The sequence below is a fragment of the Heterocephalus glaber genome, unplaced genomic scaffold (assembly GCF_053883595.1).
Source record: "Heterocephalus glaber isolate CG9 unplaced genomic scaffold, H.glaber_assembly_v1.0 deba00001781, whole genome shotgun sequence".
Classification (NCBI taxonomy): Eukaryota; Metazoa; Chordata; class Mammalia; order Rodentia; family Bathyergidae; genus Heterocephalus; species Heterocephalus glaber.
Genome location: NW_028258467.1, coordinates 878,356 through 897,672, shown reverse-complemented (window position 1 = coordinate 897,672; position 19,317 = coordinate 878,356). Strand labels below are relative to the sequence as shown.

The window sequence follows — 19,317 nt, the reverse complement described above, 5'->3', positions numbered from 1 at the left end:
TGATGTGTATGAGAGTTGGAAGGGTGTTAGTGTATATTTCACACTTGAAAATAATAGGCCAGAGATTGTCTCAAGTTAATGACAACTGGGTTATGTGATTATTTTGTTTATCTGCATGTTCTGCTTTATCCATTTTGAGAACATGGGCTGTCTATAGAGGGTGAGGAAAGTAGGGAGGCTGCAGCAAGCTCAGCTCTGGTTTTGGCCCAGTGTGGTCCAGTTAGCCCTTGTAAGAATCTCAGTTCCAAGGCTCCTCTGTACAGGGACCTGCTTCACTTCTTCACTCCTGTTATAATGTGGAACATATATAGTACAGTGCAGACAACGAAAGTACCATTTGGCATGCTCCTCCTATGTAAACTACCCTCAGATACAGCATGTTCTGATGATAGTTATTTTTGAGCTGTCTTAAACCCTTTTGAAACCCCAAATCTCAAATTCCAACATGACTCTTTGGTCACCTAAACCAACCTCCACATCTCAGGGCTTGGGAAGCAATACTTATGCTTTCTTCCATGGTCTCAAACACTTCCTTGGCCTGCAGATGATTAATGTAATTTTTCTTCTAGTCTTGGGCAGCTTACAGTAATGTACTTGTTCAGAACCCCTTGTTTGCTTATAAAGTCTCTTTCTCTGGTATTTCTGCTTTTCCAGTTACATGCACTGCTGTGGAGCTGAGTCCTGTCTTAGGTACACTCACTCCGACCCCCTTCCCTAGGTATCTTTTGCCTGCGTAGATGGGCAGGAGTTCTGCCTTGCACAGCTGTGTGGCCTTCACATTGTCATTCATGCAGATGAGCTGGAGGAGCTGATAAATTATTACCAGGTGAGGAGTTCTGCCAGGAATGCAGATGATGAGTGATATCAACACTCCAAATAAAGGGAGAGTTGCTACCTTAGTACATGACAATCACCAACAACATTCCATTTAGAGAAGAGGTGTGCATCCTTCACAAAGCATCGTGTCTGTAGGAAAGATCCCTTCCATGTGCAGTCAACTAATTTATAAGTTAAATTCACAGTGTCTTTTTAGCTTCTCTGGGCCTCACGTTGGCTGGTATTGGGCTTTTACAAAATGTTCTCTCTCCTCTTGTATCTGGACCTTCAGAAGCTAAGTGGCTTACATAACAGGGACATTCCATAGAAAACTTGCTGGCAATACTGGGCAAGTCAGGACAGAGCCACTGTGTGCAGCCCATAGTATGTGTGAGGATAAGATGCCCTAAGGACAAGCACACACAAGAGGGGGTCCCAGGAGCATACGATTGGCAGGCAGGGCACTGTTCACATTTTAAATGGGCTCTACAGTAGAGTGGCTACTACACATCGTCCGTGTGTTGAGAGTCCCAGGCTATCTAGTCCTACTTCCCTGAGTGAAAAGTAGCATGGAGGGGGCTTGAGCCAGCTCAGGAGAGACAACAGGGTAAGAGTTGAGGGGGTACTAGAGAAAGCCAGGAGCAACATAGGAACACATCTTTTGGGGGATAATTTTTCTACAGAGAGGAGTAGAAAAGTGGTATGGTAGTTGGGAAGTGACAAGGGGTCAAGATAAGAGGGTTCTAGGCAGGAAAATCAGAGAATAAGGCCAGGGATTTAGCTCAGTGGTTCTGCCACTTGCCTCACAAGCTCAAGGTCCTGAGTTCAATCCCTGGCACCAAAGAAAGAAAATCAGAATGTTTTCTGAAGGCCGTCTGTGGAGAAAGAAGTCACTAGAATATTGGCCTTGGTAGATGACTGGTGGAGTGTAGAGCCATAACTAGTGGGTGCTAGGCAAGAGCACAGGCAGAGTGCCTGAGAGTGTGCAAATGTTCCAGGCAAGGGTATAAGAATGGAGGCGTGGAAGGTGTCTGGGGGTGGAGGAAAAGTGTGAGGTGGTCCCTGCAGTGGGCCCTCTCCAGGTCTTTGGTCATAATGTACAGGGACATAGTGCAAGTGGTTGGTGTTTCTCCAGGACTCCGGCATGGTTTTCAGTCTGTGACCAAGACTTGACTTATCCAAGGAGCATGGCTGAGAGGACTGGGGCTGAATGCAAACAGCTGGCCATCACAACTGGGGACATAGTCACATGACAAGAGGGGACAATGGTTGCATTCTGAGTGGAGTTAGCTTATTGAAGTCGGGGTTCCAAAAGGAGTGCACTGTGAAGACAGAGATTAAAACAAATCATACTCAGACCCTTTTACACTCATTTTCTGTTTTATATTTTTCACATTTCTTGTCATAAAAATGGCAACACTAAGCTGGGCATGGTGTCTGCACACCTGTAACTCCAGCATTCAGAAGGCTGAGGCAAGAGGATTAGGAGTTTGAGGTCAGCCTAGGCTACACAGCAAGACCCTGTCTCCAAAAAAAATTTTTTTTAAAGCAATACTAATTTATACTTAAACTTGAGAATTGCAGTGTTATGAGCCATTTCCCAACAGCTGACCCAATGTGATCCAACTAGTTACTAAGTGAAATGGTGTAATTGGCATTTCTTTGTATCTCCTCACGATCATTCACAGTCACTGCACTTGGCGTGTGCTTGCCCTGTCTTTGGTATGGGTCTGACTGCAGGGAGGTGCACAGTTCATTTGGCCTATATGTGGGTGTTGGTCTGCCAGGATCGTGGCTACTTTGAGGAGGTCATCTCCCTCCTGGAGGCAGCCCTGGGCCTGGAACAGGCCCACATGGGCATGTTCATGGAGCTGGTCATCCTGTACTCCAAGTTCAAGCCGCAAAAGATGCCAGAGCACCTGGAACTCTTCTGGTCTTGGGTCAACATCCCAAAGGTACCTGTGCCCTCCTCAAGGTTCTGGCTCCCAAGTCTTCAAGTAACACATGCCAGTTCTCACCTGTGCCCTCCCTATTCAGGTTCAGAGGGCCGCAGAGCAGGTACACCTCTGGATAGAGCTGGTGTTTCTCTATGACAAACGTGAGGAGTACGATAATGCCATCCTTACAATGATGAGTCACCCCACTGAGGCCTGGAAAGAAAATCAGTTCAAAGATATCATTGCCAAGGTAAGCAATGCAGAGCACCAGTGCCTGCCTGCCACTGCCAGGCTGTGTTCTGGGTGTGGGGGACACAAAACTGCCAGCTCTAGAGGAAGAGTACTCCTTTAGTCTCTTTGGGCTAACCAGGACCCTGAACGCTATTAGGTGCCACAACTGTCAGGCGGTGTCAAGTTTGGGTGGCAGCATCAAGCAAGCCATTGCTACTGTATGTTTCTGGTCTGAGAGTGTGCAGCCTCAGGACCTGTCCTCTCCTCAACTCTGCATGCAAATTAGGAGGAGGGAATGAAATTCTGTCATCAGTTCCCAGGTGTCTTTATTTTGTTCCCAGTGTCTTGGGGTAAATAATTGGCCTACCAGCCTCTCCCCTTTGCTATCTCCCAGTGAAAAGGAAGCATCCTGACTTCATCTGGTGCCACCACTCTCCAGTCAGGGGCAGGGCTTTCTGGCAATTATTGCCTTCCTCGGGGATCTTCTCTTCCATGTGCAGCTAGTGCAGTGAGTGTGGGTGGTGGCTAGGGTGCCAAGGGAGGTCTTTGGCCCCTGTGTCTCCTGGGAACTATCTGAAAGAGTCATCCTTCAGGTCAAGCACCACATTTACAAGGTTCTTGGTCATGGCTATCCATGTTACCTGACATGGGTAGTGTGGAAGTTGGAAGCCTCTGATGGGGCAGCTCACCTTGTGGAGGATCTGCAGGTTTCTGGTAGAACATAGGCAGGTAACACACTGCTGTGGCCCATTCCAGGTAGCTGCACAATCCATACCTAATCTATTCTATGGGTACTTTTTCTGTCTAACCCCTCAGATATTTAAAATGACATGCCACAGTTGAAGTGGCAATGCTTCTTTCTTAGTGTACATAACATAACAGGACATATAAAGCCAGTCATGTAAAGAGCAATATCTCACATCTGCCATCCATGGGTCTCAAACAAAAAAGTCCCTTTTTTGTATGATACACAAAGCTTCTTCCACACTCTGCTGTGTGGGAGACATGTCATATCAGCTCATAATGTGAAGGACAAACAATATAAAAATGACATTCCCAGTCAAATAAGACACTAGCCTGTGTGGGGGACCAGTCAGGGGTGACATTCAGTCTGTGTTACAGACACAGAAGCCAAGATGCTATGCAGTCTACCCAATACCTGGCTAGGCAGTGACAGGCCAAGCAGGGGTCTTGCTGATAAAGATGGGGTTGGCATTCTGGCTATATCACTCACCATCTGTATCACTGTGGCCCAGGAACATCATCACTGTAGACTTCAGTTATACCATCAGTGAAACGGACACAGTGGTTCCTCCCTACCAAGTGGTCAGTGGCAGGGGCCTCAATACAGGGGCTACTTTTCATACATAGTAAGATGCTGTCATTAGGAGCACACCAGGTGATCACCCTGGAGCTCATTACAAAATCTCCAAATCTTAATTTTCTACAAAACTGAAAAGTAGTCCTACCCTCTGAGCTTTTGGGGCACAGTGGACATGATGTGCTTGATGCCCTCAGCACAGCTCTACTGGGCACAGCCACTGTGGTGTTCCTGATCCTTTGCGTGGCCAGCAACCTCACCTAGGATGTGTTCCAGCATGGCTCCAGGGAATAGCACTGCACAAATGGCAGTGCTCCCTAGGCAGAACAGCAGGTGTGCCAGATGGTCCATAGAACCCACAGAACTCTGGAGTGATAGAGGGTTCCAGATCCTTGCACCTTAGCACCAGTGACTTCAGTGGGAGTGTGGCTAATTGTACCACCCAGAGGGTCATACGACAGCCTCGTATGCATGTGGACTTGTTTAACAGGGCTGAGAATGTCCATCATCCCAGGTGCCTGTGGGGGGAAAGGCAGGGCTAGTGGTACCTGGTTTCAGTGACCACCACCGTTAATTCTACCAGCCCACATGACCTGTTGTGAGAGCCTTAGAGAGACATGTGTGTTCCTGTACACCATTCTCTTGTCCCACAGTTATCCTGAAGCACTGTTTGGTTGGCACACAAGGCCAATGGGACTTAAGACAAGGTGAATTGTCAGGAAAGGTGAACTTGAAATCTACCGGCACACCTCATCCTGTGGGACATCCTCACTGCTCCTTCTGCTTGTTAGATGACTTGGTAAAAGGACTAGCCTGAAAGGATGACAAGTCCCTGAAATCTAATGTTACCATATCCACAGCATCCAGGGAACCAAGGCGGGGGGGAGGCCTTTGCACAGGGGGAGCATTGTAACACTCCCACTGCTCTACTCTGTGCCCATGGGGCTAGTGCTAGAGACCTTGTCAGAATCTCTGGTGACAGCAAGTGCTCCAGCATAAGAGGGAAAGCATAGCCAGGTGCTGTAATCCCAGCACTCTGGGCAACTAAAGCAGGGGATCTAAGTTCATCCTGAACAATTTAGACCTGTCTCAAAATAAAAAATAAGCTGGGCATGATACCACAGGCCTGTAATCCTAGCACTCAGGAGGCTAAAGCAGGAGGATCACTGCAAGTTCGAGGTCAGCCTGGACTACATAGTGAGTTCAAAGCCAGCCTGAGCTACATAGTGAGACCCTGCCTCAAAAAACCAAAAGAGGCCTGGGGATTTAGCTGAGTGGCACCGTGGAGTGGACCTGTAAGGTCCTGAGTTTGATCCCCAGTACCAAAACAAAACAAAAGAAAAAAAAGTATCAAAAGGGCTGGGGATTTAGCTTAGTGTGAAGGCCCTAGGTTTAATTCCAAATACTAAAAGGGAAAGGAAAAACAAAAATGAAAGCATAAAGTGAGAGAGGCTAAAGTGGTTGGTAAACCATAGAGGGCCACAATGGCACTCCTCTCCAACCTTCTGGTCTGCATACCTCACCAGACCCCACACAACTGCTGGATCACTAAATCCAGCATTGGAGGTTCCCATGGTACCCATCCTTCGCCCCTGGCATGGCTGTAGCACTGGTCATGTCCCATACACACTCCAGTACCCCTGCTTGCTCATGTGGACATACATCATGCTGTCCTGGGTCATTCCCTTCCAGAGGCCAAGAACTACCTTGCTCCCTGAACAGCAGAGCTCTGTGGAGTCCTTGGGCATCATGCTGCAGTCAGCAAGAGAATGGCAGCAAGTCAAAGGAGAAAGAGATATGTAGTCTTGTCCACCCAGAATGACTAGTCCTCTCCTGTGGGTGCCCGTTGGCCTTTGGCTACTGTTGGGTTCATTAGGGTCAGAGTGTCACAGTGTTTGGGTTAAAAGCACTGGAGATGTAATAGGATGCATTGCCAACATGCTTGCAGAACAGGGAGGGCTGGAGGGAGGCATCTCCTTGAATAAAACATTGTGTTTCTTCGTTTTGATGTTTGGGTTTATTCTGGCTTAGTATATTTCATTTACTCAACAGCTGGAGCATCTGCTACTGATTGAGCGTCAGTCTTGTACCATATATTGGTGTAGCTGCTTGGATGAGGCAGACAAGAAACAGGAATCCACAGGGTATCATATTTCTGTTGAGAAAAATACCAAGAAAAATGGGAGGGAATATGTCTGGGTCTTCAGTTATGTGGGGTGTCAAGATAGGTCTCACTGCTAAAGTGCCGTTTGAACAAAAGCCAGAAGGTGGCGCAGTGGAGCTGGGGTATCTGGAGGCAGGACAGAGACTGATCCTCAGCTTTGCCCCCTTCCAGGTGGCCAATGTGGAGCTCTATTACAAAGCCCTGCAGTTCTACTTGGATTACAAGCCACTGCTCATAAATGACCTACTGCTGGTGCTGTCATCTTGGCTAGACCACACCAGGACAGTCAGCTTCTTTTCAAAGCTGAGTTGCCCAGAACCCCATGTCTGAAGAGAAGAGGTGTCAGGCAAGCTCTGCTGAGGCCACTTGGAAGGTAGCACCTTCTTAAACAGGTTTTGAAATTTCCATGTTCAGTTTATCAGGCTGCTTTAGGCTTCAGGTACAAGTTTGTATTCCCATCCCTATCCACAAATGAAATAGTGTTGACTGAGTGGTCCAAACCGTCCTTTTTGTATCATTGTGTGTAGGCCTGTTGGTCCTAGTTGTCTGGAATGTGCCCTGTGGCTCCTAGACTAACCTATGCCTACCTACCCCTCTCGTTGGTGTGTTCTGGGCACCCCCTACCCAGACCAAGAGCCTTGACCATTTTCCCAACTAGTCAGGCAGGCCAGTTGCCTCTAGTGAAGCCTTACTTGCGGTCAGTCCAGAGCCACAACAAGAAGAGTGTGAATGAGGCACTAAACCACCTGCTGACAGAGGAAGAAGATTATCAGGTGGATGTGAATAAGGCAGCTCAGATGCTGTTGGGCCCCTCTTTATACCTGCCAGTCCATTCCGACAGCAGGCTGTGCTCCGTAGGAGGGCTTGTGGGCACCAGTAGGCAGGTGGGCAGGGGTCTTTCTGTAATTCCGGGTGCCTGCTCACAATGCAGGCAAGCTGTCTCACCATGATTCCTACCTCACAGAAAGCCTGTCTTCCTAGGGCTTGAGGAGGGTATCTGTTGATGCCTATGACAACTTCGACAACATCAACCTGGCTCAGCAGCTGGAGAAGCACCAGCTGATGGAATTCAGGCGCATTGCAGCCTATCTGTATAAAGGCAACAACCAGTGGACTCAGAGCGTGGAACTCTGCAAGAAGGACCATCTCTACAAGGTTGGTGGCCCCACAGCCTTTTTCCTTTTGGCCCAGCCACTTTGCTATGTTTCCTGATGCCTTGAGGGAGGTGCAATAGGGAAGCTCACACCCTTTCCATCTCCCTAAGACCTAGCTCTGAGTTTTACCAGGAGATCCTTGAGGTGGGTTAGAAAGTTGATGTTAAGGGAGGATTGTTTTTAGAACATTAATTGAAAGCTGGGAGAGATCTCAGGCACCTTAGAAATGATTTGGGTTGAACAGCTCTTAGAGTCATGGAGTTGATTCTTCTCCAGCAGGTACATGAGTTTTACTCTTCCTAAACAGTGTGGCAGTTTTGTTTTGTTTTGTGTTTGAGACAGGGGTCACTGTGTAGTTAAGGTGGCCTTGAACTCACTGTGTAGCCCAGCCTGGTCTCCGACTCACTGCAGTACTCCTGCCTTAGCTTTCTGAGTGCTGGGATTATAGGTGTACGACCACACCCAGTTTAAGATCCACTGCTAGTTACCCACTTTAATTTTCCTATCAAGATCATAGACTTTAAAGAACTAAATTAAAATTATGTTCAAACCAATTGTTTCTGCCAGTGAGAGGGGTTCAGCAGCACTGTGAGATTTAAATCCGGGAATCTGCTGGTCAGGTTGGGCTGCCTAGAGGAATTGTTAAGACTCTTAAGGCATTGCCAACCTCTGCTTGGTTGATCCCCCACTGGGACAAAGTGGAATTGTGCACAAGGGCCCTTGTGGTAACATATATGTGGCTCCAACTACTAGGGCTCCAAGTACTAGGAAACCCTAGAAGCTCCCCCAGCAGGTAGTGATCGTGACCTGACGATGTTACTCCTCTGAGTTGTCCGGGCATCACTTGCCTAGCACAGGAACCTCACTCTCCCAGCACCTGAGCTGTGGCTTAAGCCTTTGACCCTTGATGTCAGAATTATATCAAGCTTCACCCCAGATTGTCACCTCCAGTGTTTTGGATTGTTCCATGACCTCTAGCCCTTAGTGACAGTACTTGTGGTTCTTCCTGAGAGCCAATAAAGCACCTGCAGAAGGATCCCAGAAGAAATGCTGTTGAGACTCTGAGACCACACAGAAAGTACCAGAAGCTGGCTGCTGGGAGGCAACAGTAGAATCAGACACATCTTGGCCCTCCAGTCACAGCCACTCAGTCCTGTCCCCATGCTACCTGTCAGGGGCATAAATGCACAGCCTCCTCACCAGCAGACAGTGATGAGCAAGTAGTGTTGTACATACTGTCAGTAGTGTTGTACATACTGCCTCCTGCAGCCAGTGAGCCCCTAAGCATGTGAAACAAGACAGTCCAGAAGACAAAACCACAGGTAGAAAGTGGCTGAGCATGCTACCCCTAGAGTAGTGACTGGCCCCTAGGGAATACATATTTGTCACAACTATGAACATGGTGCTCCACATAGGTAATAGATGGCAGTGATGGTGCTCAAGAGTCCCTGGTGTTCAAGTGACCCCCTTACAAATGTCAGCACAGCCATGGTGAACAATCTTGCCCTGAAGCAGGGTTAGAACCTCGTAAAAATCCTTTTGGAGGAGGGCAATCATGTCACAGTGCGCTCAATTAGGGTTGGAGGATAGTAGGAAAAAGTATGTCTAGATGGCAGAAGAAGAGTTAGATAAAGGCAGAATGGACAGTGGCAGCCTGAAGATTGGGGTACAATCAGATTGGCTACAATGAGGTACCATGTAGGTGAGACAGGCCAGGCAAGAGGCAAGTAAGGGCCGGGACCCCATAACACCTGTGGGTAAAGAACTAGAGCCACAAGCAGTGAAGTTGTAAGTATCTGGAGAGGGTGCAGCCACAGCAATAGTCTGGGAGAAGAGGTAGACACAGACAGACAAGAATCCAGAGCAACCCTGGGAGTGGTGCAGGCCAGCTGGTGATGAAAAGGGACAAGGTCTGGGGGTTCCAGACAACAGGAGAAGGGCACTGGATGAGAACTTTTGTGGGGCTCCTAGAGCTTTTGGGTCCTCTAGAAAGTCACTTGAGGCAGCTGAACTCAGTCTGGATCACAGGGTCTGGAAAGGCCCAAGGCCCACAGGGGAGAAACCATAGAGAGATGTCCACTTTAGGCAAAGGTTGAAGACAGACCAGCCAAGCGTGGCCTAGCCAGACACCTATGATCACATTGCATCAGAAGTCCTAAGAGGAGCACCTGAAGGCCTCCTGGAGCTTTCACTTAGTCTTGGCAAACTTTGTACCAACATTGTGGGGGCTGAGGCAGGACCGAGCAAGCAGGTGGGAATTTGTTCAGGAGGAAGGACGGGAGGGGCCACCCCAGGCTGGCTCAACAAGGCTTATTCAAGTATCTCCTAATGGAGCTCAGGCTCATGTTGGAGCCCACAGTGGGTATGTGCTCACAGGCCTCTCCACAAGTTGTGCCGAGATCACACACAATCAGTGAGTAACTAGGTAGGGTTGAATGACCATGGACAAGTGACTTCACCTCAGGGTCTCAATCTCCTAGACTTTGAAAAGGGCCGGTGAGACCTGCCACAATGAGATATGCCAAAGTTGAGGCAAGCTGACTCATGTAGCTAGAAATAGCCACTAGAGGAGCACTTACTAGTTTCCTACTTAACAGTGTGGGTAGCTTTTTGTAAATGATGTTTTAGACAAAGGCATTTGCAAGTTTGGAAACAGCAATTAGAGGTTTTTGAGGGATTTAAAGAAAAAGCAGATTGTTATTTCATAAGGAGGAGTCATACCATTGTAGCTAGCTGCTCCCTCCACACTGGGTCAGATTCCTGAGGGAAGCGGTCTGTAGGCCTGAGCACATTCGCCACCCCCAAAGCTCTCTAGAGCCTCCTTGCACACTCCCTGTCCTCTGCTCCCGGGTCACTGTCCCTGAGGTGGAGCCCCTTTCTCCTGGAGTACCACACCTGTGTGTGCAATTTTGGGGCAGATCAGGGACTGAGAGGACCATACTTGGTCCCCTCTAGAGATCCTGGAGATGGCACTTCCATCTTACTAGAGGGCAGCAGGTACATCGAGCAGATCAAGTGTGTCCACACTTGCTCTGCACAAAAGGAGGGCCTTCATGGAACCTGGTGCTGCCACACTGCCTAACCACGTGCAGGCTCTCGAGGCCTCTGCTGTGCAGGATGGCCCATGCTGTGTATTTGCCTTGGCCACAGGATGCCATGCAGCATGCTGCAGAATCACGTGATCCTGAGCTTTCCAAGAAGTTACTCCAGTGGTTCCTGGAGAAAGGCAAACATGAGTGCTTTGCAGCCTCTCTCTTCACCTACTATGACCTGCTTCACCCAGATGAGGTACTTGACCTGGCCTGGAGACACAACCTCATCGACTTTGCCATGCCCTACTTCATCCAGGTGATGAGGGAGTACCTTAGCAAAGTAAGTCCTGGACCCTGTGTGGCACAGCCCATCCCTGGCAGTGACCCTGGCTCTGATCCTGCTGGGCCCAGGAGATGGGCCTGCTTGATGCCAGCCCAGGTTGCCCAACAAGTCCTGGCCTTCCTTCAGGAATGGCCTCTTCCATCCATGCTCAAGTGGTTTTCTGTACAATATTATCCACTAGAAAATTATGGCAGGGGCATTGAGTAGAACTGAGCACTTGCTGCTCAAAGCAGGTCTCCTGTGTCTTGCCTGGGTAGAAGCAGTGCACACTGCTAGGGAGCAGAACAGGCCTGCTTGGTGACAGCCCTGACTGGTGGTGCCAGCACTCCTTGGAGCTTCCAGCACACAGCCCATCGGGCTCCATGTGGGCCAGGCTATCTGCCCTTGGAGTGTCCAGGAGAGTCAGTCTCAAGGTGCAGCGGTTAGCAACCCTTTTGGTGGTGACGCCCTTTTGCCTGTCACTTGATAGAAGTGTTAGCACACTGCTGGCTCTTTGCAATAGCTGTAGAGAGGATGACTTTACGTTCCTCATTGAGGAGACGGTGTCTGGGTATCAAAGTCCTAGGAAAAATAAGAACCAAGATACATTATGTAAAGGTACAGCTGGGGATTTAGCTCAGTGGTTTCGCCACCTGCTGTGCAAGCGCAAGGACCAGAGTTCAATCCCCAGTACCAAGAAAAAACCCCCTCATTATGTAAAGGTACAGATTTCTAATGATGAATGTCATTATAGTGTATACCTAAAATGTACCAATAAAATTAATTTTAAAATAAAGTCCTAAGAGTCCCTGTCTGGGATCCAACTTCAGTCACTGCCCAGAGTTCTGTGTCATTTGGCCCAGTTTGTTGTTTGTAGCACTGATGAAAAGCTATCTGTTAACAGCACCTTCTTGCCCTTCCACCTACACACCAAGCCTCCTACAAACCAGCCTTCTACAAGCCACTAAGCCTTCTACAAGCCACTAAGCCTTCTACAAGCCTCCTGCTGAGGCTTCTTGCTATGGTTCGAGGAGAGAGGGCCTGGGTCAGTGTGACTAGGACAGAAACAGCAACATGGTGCCTCAGGGCTGCCTGCTGTCTGAAGAGCCATGAGGAACTGCCTGGCCCTTGATGAGAGCCACCTGAAAGACCAGTCAGGGCCATCACCCCACTACAGGAGAGTGTGACCCAATCCCATCACACAGCATGTCTGGGTGTGAGGCTCCCTGATGACTTTCCTGGCTGAAGGGAAGCACAGTCTTGACTCCATGGCCTGAGTTCCAGGAGACACAAACTGGTTAGAAGCCTCTTTGCTTCCCCCACCACAATGGACAGTAATAGCTCCCTGTAGAAGGCATGTGTTGTGTGGAGCTTGCTACAGGAACTGCACATTCCCAAAGTGAGCTGCCTCTCCTTTCCTTGCAGTGTGATGACCTGTAAGTGGCTGATTTTTTGGAGGTTCCGCCTGAGGACAAGTTGGCTTGAAACTCTCTGTGGCAGTAGCACCCCATGGGTTAACATGAGAGGAATGCAGGCCCACCCAGACCTCAGAGATGACACTGTGTAGGGGGTTGGACCTCCAGGAAACACCCCCTACAGATTTTGGGGCTCATGTACTGTTTGTTGTGGTTGATGGTGTTTATAGCCATTGTTACCTTGGACAGCACTGCAGTCACACAGCTAACCCAGGGTTGGCCAAGGGTTCTCAGATACTAGCTCTGAGGCTAGCTGCCCCTGCTACCCACCCCCTACCCCCAAAACGGTTCCTGGCAGAACCAGATAAGACACCTGTCATGATGGGTGTTGTGTTGTGTCCCTGTGTCCAGAGGAAGACTAGGCTTGCTACAGTACACCTGGAGGCTGTAGGCCCACCAAGAAGCCTGTGAGCTGGAACTGAAGCTAGGGCTTCACTAGGGATCTGCCAGTTCTTCCATCTTAGCCCAAATCCCCAGCTGTCACCTCACTGTGGCCTCCCTGCACTGGAGTGGAATGGAGTATAGAGTAGGCCACTGAGACTGCTCTTGTCCACATCCTGAACTCTGAACTGTCCTAGATGCCCATGCGTTCAAGCCTCCTGCTCCATGTCCACCTAGAGCCTGGGCTTTTTTTCTGTCACGTAGATGCTCACCTGCTCCCACTTCTTACAGGTTAACAAACTGGATGCCTTAGAGAACCTTTGCAAGTAAGAGGAACATGTTGGGGATCCCACACTCCTCATGTTTGGTAGGTGGCACCCTGAGGTGGGAAAGGCTAGAGAGATTCACTCTCTGGCTGGTCTTCAGACAGAAAAAGGCTGGGTGTGGTGGCACATGCCTGTGATCCCAGTACTTGAGAGATTGAGGCAGGAGGATTGCTGAGAGTTCAAGGACAGCCTCGGTAACATAGCGAGTTCAAGGTCAGCCTGAACTACACAGCAAGACTGGTTTAAAAAAAAAAGATGGAGATAGAGATGGAAATGGATGGGTGGAGCAGAACCCCAGTGGCTCCCAGGTATAGAGGTCAGTGTGTCCAGGAGCACAGGCATCCCCAGCATCCTCCATGTTCTGAGAGCTTGTGCCTCCTGATAGGGGTAGTTCCTGCCTGCCCTGCTTCTGTATCTTGCCCTGACTGGCCCTGGGCAGCATGGCTGTTGCTTGCTTTTGCTGGAAGGTCTTTGCACTTAAGAGCCTGCCTGGAATGGCCTGCTGTGAAGCAGACTGGAGAGGCTGTTGAGTTCTGAGCACACACTGCAGGTCTAACACAGGCCTGATGGGGTGGTATGAGCATGCAGCACAACTGGGCTTCAGTGTGTCCTACCCAGGGTTGGGCTACCCATTTGCCATTAATGTCAGTCTGGTTTTTTTAGATTTTTTTTTTTTTTTTTTGGTACCGGGGATCGAACTCGGGTCTTTGCGCTTGCGTAGCAGGCGGCGAAACCACTGGGCTAAATCCCCGGCCCTGGTTTTTTTAGATTTTGATGGGCATGAATGAGACTCAGCTGATTGAGCTAAGTAAGTGTCCCATTTGGGGACCAGCTTGTGCTCTGGCCAGCCCCACAGCAATATACCCACCCCACCCCCACCTTTCTCCCAGATACCTACTCTCCCTGTGCCTCAGGCTGGTCCTAGCAACCCTGCTTCTTTGGCCCCCAGCTACTCTGCTCAGGAGCAGCCAAGAGAGGAGCACCATCCTGGGGAGCAGGATCTCTGCTCACTGTGGACTTCTCCCAGAGGCCAGCAGCTGATGGTGACAGTGGGTCCTGCTGCAGGCCCAGCCCCTGCCGGCTTCCCCCAGGGAAACTCAGCCGCTCCTGCCTTCACCCAGTCTCCTGTGTATGGCTTCAGTGTGTAGTGGGTGGTACCTTCTACCAAGGTATTAGCCTTTCCAAGAAACATGGCACTCCGAAAGCATAGAGGACCCCACTTGGGAGGCAGGACACCTGGATATTACTTATTTTTGCTGAAGCCTATTGATGCCACCTCTGAGCCATTGCAGAGCCTGGGGAGGCCAAGGTAGACAGTGACTGCCCAAGAAGACCAACACCAGCTGCTAGCAGGGAGGTGGATCTCTGCCTGAAGGGCCTCTGGCTGGAGCCAGGCATGACTAGCGACACTCTTGTCTGCAAGGATCCCCTGGAGTTTAGGAGGGGCGCTCTCCACTCCAGATTGGCTAGAGCTCCCCTTCCAGACCACTTTGTGGACACTATAGGAACACCTCATTAATGGGACTCAGACTCCTGCTGATCATGAATATTAAAATCGGTTTCTCAAGGCAAAGCTTCTCTGCTTGGTGCTGGTTTGGGTAGGAGGGATGGGGGCTGATTCACTAGGCCCTGCGACCTACTAAAGACAGCCTAGGACCTCTTGGGATCCAGAGGACCAGGGTGTGCCCAGAAAAATTGCATGGGACAATGCAACTGGGTTGGATTTAGGTCTTTTCCTGAACACATTTGCTGCACGGAGTTCTAAATCCGGGAGTGGAGCAGGGTAATAATCACAGTGCTTGGGGTGTCCCAAGGCCAAGCTCAAACCACAGGGAGGGGACTGTCTGCAAGTGTCTTGGGGGAGGGTCTGCTAAGGATCTCCAAGATCCTGTCGTTATGGCAGACTCCGAGGTTCTCCCCTTCTCGAGAGCGTTTCTGCCCCAGGCGTTATGAATACTGCACCTTGACCCGCAGCGCCACCTCAGAAGACACCGCTGTCGGTGTTCCAGGGGCCCGACATCTGCCATTGGTTGCCCTTGGGCTCCGCCCCGACGCGTGCCTCGCGCGCCCCGCCCCGGCCTCAGTTTCCCGACCCGCACGGGGCGGGCCGGGGGCGGGGCCGGCCTCAGGCCACGCTAGGCGGAGCGCTGGAGCAGACACCGCCCCGCCCTCGGGACCATAACCCGCTACCGCCGGCCCCCTCTGCCGCGGACCGATCGCCCAGTGCTGGAGGCTGGGACCCGGGCGCCCCGCCTCCCCGCCATGGCCGCGCCCCGCGCCCCCTGTTCTCTGGCAGCCGCTGCGCCCGCGACCGGGAAGGCCAAGCTGACGCACCCCGGGAAGGCAATCCTGGCAGGTGGGCCCCTACGGAACGCCGACCCCTGTCCTGCCTACTCCGCCACGTTTCCGGGAGGTCCGGGGACGCCGAGTTCCCGCCCCGCTTCCGGGTCGGCCTGGGGATTTGGGGTAACTGGGGTGCAGCCCTGGATTCCAGCCGGCGCCGCGATCCAGCCACGAGAATCTTCCAGCACTCCCCATCCGGACCATGAGGTGGGGCCGTGGGACCCGGCCCAGCCTCCTAGCGGTGAAGGCTTTCTGTGCCGAGGGGTGAAGTCCGGGGCGGGGGAGGGGCCCGAGCTGCAGCAGGCGCCCTGGGCCTCCGGGCGGGGCCGTCTCAGAACCCCGATGCCTGTTCCCGCAGGTGGCCTGGCGGGCGGCATCGAGATCTGCATCACGTTCCCGACCGAGTATGTGAAAACTCAATTGCAGCTGGACGAGCGCTCAAATCCGCCGCGATATCGGGGCATCGGTGAGGAGGGGATGACAACGGGGCTGCAGGTGGGGGGGCGCTGTGGGGAGCGGGCTGCTGGGTTCTGACCGTCGCCTCCTGCAGGGGACTGCGTGCGGCAAACGGTCCGAAGCCATGGTGTCCTGGGCCTGTACCGTGGCCTCAGCTCCCTGCTCTATGGCTCCATCCCCAAGGCGGCTGTCAGGTGAGGCCTCACTGGGCCCTGGGCTGTGGAAGGCCAGGGTGGCTGTGGCAGTAGCCTTTCTCACGCATCTGTCACCCCCAGGTTTGGAATGTTTGAGTTCCTCAGCAACCACATGCGGGATGCCCAGGGACGGCTGGATAGCACTCGAGGGCTGCTGTGCGGCCTGGGTGCAGGTGTCGCTGAGGCTGTGGTGGTCGTGTGCCCCATGGAGACTATCAAGGTAGGCATGGTCCTGGCACAGAAACTAGACTTTCCCCAGGGGCTGTGATATGCCCAAGGTGATAGTGGCCTTGTGCCCTATGGAAATTGTCAAGGCAGGAAGTTCCCATCAACGGGGGGGGGGGGCTGGGTTGGGAGGGGCCTGTGTCCTACAGAAGATTATTAAAGTGGAGAGGATTTGGGGGGATTTAGCTCAGTGGTTTCGCTGCGTGCTTTGCAAGCGCAAGGACCCGAGTTTGATCCCCGGTACCAAAAAAAAAAGTGGAGAGGATCTCCCAAGAAGGAGGTTAAGGTCACAGGGGACTGCTGATGAGGTGGCCACAGGAGGCAGGGCAGGAAGGATGTCCTGTGGAGATTGTCTGTCCTGAAAACAAAACCATTATTAAGGCCAGGCAAGGTGTTAGGTATGTGACTGTCATCCCAGCATTCAGGAGGCAGAGGCAGAAGTAGAAGGATCTCAGCAAGTTCAAGACCAGTCTGGACTACAGAGAAAAATCTTGTTTCAAAAACAAAACAAGGGGCTGGGGATTTAGCTCAGTGGCACCGCACCTGCCTCTAAAGTGTGAGGTCCAGGGTTCGATCTCTGGTACCAAAAAATAAAAGTTTTTTTACACCTTAAAGACTTTCTATAAATAGAAAACATAAGTGCAGAGACTCCTTCACTAGAAGGTCCCTCTTGTGTCCTGGGGCCTTTGTGGTAGTGGCCCAGGATAGCCTAGGGAGGTACTGCTTTCAAGTGGAGAGTCTTATCTTGATCTGGGTGGGCTCTAGGCCTGCTACCAAAAGGGCAGGTGTGCCCTTCAGGTGGTGGCCAGGAGCTAGCTCCTGTGCTTTCCTCTCTCTCAGGTGAAGTTCATCCATGACCAGACCTCCCCCAACCCCAAGTACAGAGGATTCTTCCACGGGGTTAGGGAGATTGTACGGGAGCAAGGTGAGCCATTCAGGAGGGTCAGAGGGCTCAGTCAGGCCCAAAGGGACTACCCTTCCATTTGCCATTTTGGCACTGCATGTGACACCCCTCCCCAATCCCCAGCTGGGGCCTGGGAGGTCCCAAGGTGACTCTATGCTGCCTGCTCTCAGGACTGAAGGGGACATACCAGGGCCTCACAGCCACTGTACTAAAGCAGGGCTCAAACCAAGCCATCCGCTTCTTCGTCATGACCTCCCTGCGCAACTGGTACCGAGGTATGTCTGTGCCCCAGGATCCCACCTATACGTTCTCTGAGCGTCACTTCTCTTTTAGGAAACTTTTTGTGTACAAGGGATCAAACTCAGGGCCTCGCAGTTGCCAAGCATTCGCCATGCTGCTGAGCTACATCCCCGACCCTTCATTTCTCCTTTTTTTAAAATTTTTTTTGGTGGTACCAGGGATCAAACTCAGGACCTTGCGCTTGCAAGGCAGTCCCAGGTGCCACTGAGCTAAATCCCCAGCACCTACTTCTCCTTTTGGGCTATCTCTAGGAGGGCTCTTTCATAGACCCTGCTCCAGGCTCCTTCCCAGCCTTCAAAGCCTAGCCCCCCTTTACCTCCCAACACCCTCTGACTACAACCCTTAACCCATATCCAGGGGACAACCCCAACAAGCCCATGAATCCGCTAATCACTGGGGTCTTTGGAGCTATTGCGGGCGCAGCCAGTGTCTTTGGGAACACACCTCTGGACGTTATCAAGACCCGGATGCAGGTTGGGGCAGGGGAAGCTGAGGAAGTGGGGAGGTGTACTTGGGACAGGACCTGGCTACTGAGCACTCCGGCCCATTGATGTCCTTCAGGGCCTAGAGGCACACAAATACCGGAACACATGGGACTGTGGCTTGCAGATCCTGAGGAATGAGGGGCTCAGGGCGTGAGTACAGGAAGGGCAGGGCTGTTGTACCCATCCCATATCCTCCCTGGTCTTGTACCCTCCTGCCCTGGGGTAACCCCTTCCTGTACCTGAGTGAGATCCTCTCCAGAGACTGTCCTCTGCCTCCTTCACCTCCTATCCTCCTCCTCACAGATTCTACAAAGGCACAGTCCCCCGCCTGGGCCGGGTCTGTCTGGATGTGGCCATCGTGTTTGTCATCTATGATGAGGTGGTGAAGCTGCTCAACAAAGTGTGGAAGACAGACTAAGTCCAGAGGGTGTGCATGGGGGCTGCTCTGATGCAGCTTCCACCACCTGCACCTCACATGATTCCAGTGCAGTCGTGCCAAAAGGCACCCCTTCAAGTTCTGTGGCCATGGTAGCCATCCTTTTCCATAGTGCTGTCTCTCCCTGTGGTCTGTATGTGATACTGCCATTGTGTCTATGTGTCCAGCCTGGCCACGGTTGTGTATCACTCTGGCCTGTGAATCTGTGCCCACTAATCCATGTGCTTACTCATGAGAAGTGTACCTGTGTTTCATGTTCTGTGTTATATATCCCTGCACCTGCTTCCCAGGGTGCCTGTGTGGCCCGGTCCCAGTCCAGTGCCTTCCACCCTGGGTAGCAGGGTCACCCTGCCGTGGCCTACCACAGCTGCCTCTAGGCCTCGGCCTGGAATCACTGCATTCCAGGGGCTCTATCCCCCCCCCCCCCCCCCCGCTTCTCCCGCCACTGGCCTTAACTGGCCCTCGGGCCCTCCCTCCGCCCAAGACAGGGTGGCACCCGACACTCTCAGGACCACCCTGCCAAGGCAGAATAAACCAGATCCTGTTGCAGCCTCCTGGTCCTGCGTTCATTCATCTATGCGCCCATGTTCTGGGTGGGGGGCAGTGATGACTGAGCTCCAGGGACCAGCCCACTGCTCCCCAGAAGACACTGCAGTAGGCAGGGTGGTGGGCAAGCCCACTGTGCACCCTAAGCAGACCAGCTACAGCCAGTGTCAGCTCTCCTAGAGGCCATCTCCTGGCCAAGCTCCTGGCTTCTTCCACCCTTCCTGTGACCAGTGAGTGAGGTCCCAAGGTCACCTCACAGGTATATCCAC

At 51.7% G+C, this 19,317-nt stretch overlaps 2 protein-coding genes across 3 annotated transcripts in view; both read left to right on the top strand.

Moving 5' to 3' along the window:
- Cltcl1 (clathrin heavy chain like 1) overlaps nucleotides 1-15,020 on the top strand; it is a 130,409-nt gene extending 115,389 nt beyond the window's left edge. The window contains 9 exon segments of the mRNA XM_087202782.1: nucleotides 719-826; nucleotides 2,604-2,771; nucleotides 2,854-3,003; nucleotides 6,641-6,776; nucleotides 7,136-7,242; nucleotides 7,451-7,624; nucleotides 10,774-10,995; nucleotides 13,125-13,200; nucleotides 14,189-15,020. Of these exon segments, the coding sequence (XP_087058908.1) occupies nucleotides 719-826; nucleotides 2,604-2,771; nucleotides 2,854-3,003; nucleotides 6,641-6,776; nucleotides 7,136-7,242; nucleotides 7,451-7,624; nucleotides 10,774-10,995; nucleotides 13,125-13,200; nucleotides 14,189-14,307 (1,260 nt within the window). The 3' untranslated portion in view covers nucleotides 14,308-15,020.
- A 358-nt stretch (nucleotides 15,021-15,378) lies between these two features.
- On the top strand, nucleotides 15,379-19,051 carry Slc25a1 (solute carrier family 25 member 1). 2 transcript variants are annotated; one of them, XM_004874864.3, is made up of 9 exons: nucleotides 15,379-15,515; nucleotides 15,861-15,968; nucleotides 16,053-16,152; nucleotides 16,234-16,372; nucleotides 17,218-17,302; nucleotides 17,452-17,556; nucleotides 17,939-18,054; nucleotides 18,143-18,216; nucleotides 18,370-19,051. In XM_004874864.3, the coding sequence occupies exons 1-9, from the start codon at nucleotides 15,422-15,424 to the stop codon at nucleotides 18,482-18,484; spliced, it is 936 nt and encodes a 311-aa protein (XP_004874921.1). In that variant the 5' UTR covers nucleotides 15,379-15,421; the 3' UTR covers nucleotides 18,485-19,051. The 2 variants fall into 2 exon arrangements, with proteins under 2 accessions (XP_004874921.1, XP_012924764.1); XM_013069310.3 differs by lacking the exon at nucleotides 15,379-15,515 and adding an exon at nucleotides 15,543-15,709 and having other exon boundaries at nucleotides 15,838-15,968.
- The last annotated feature ends 266 nt before the right edge of the window (nucleotides 19,052-19,317 follow it).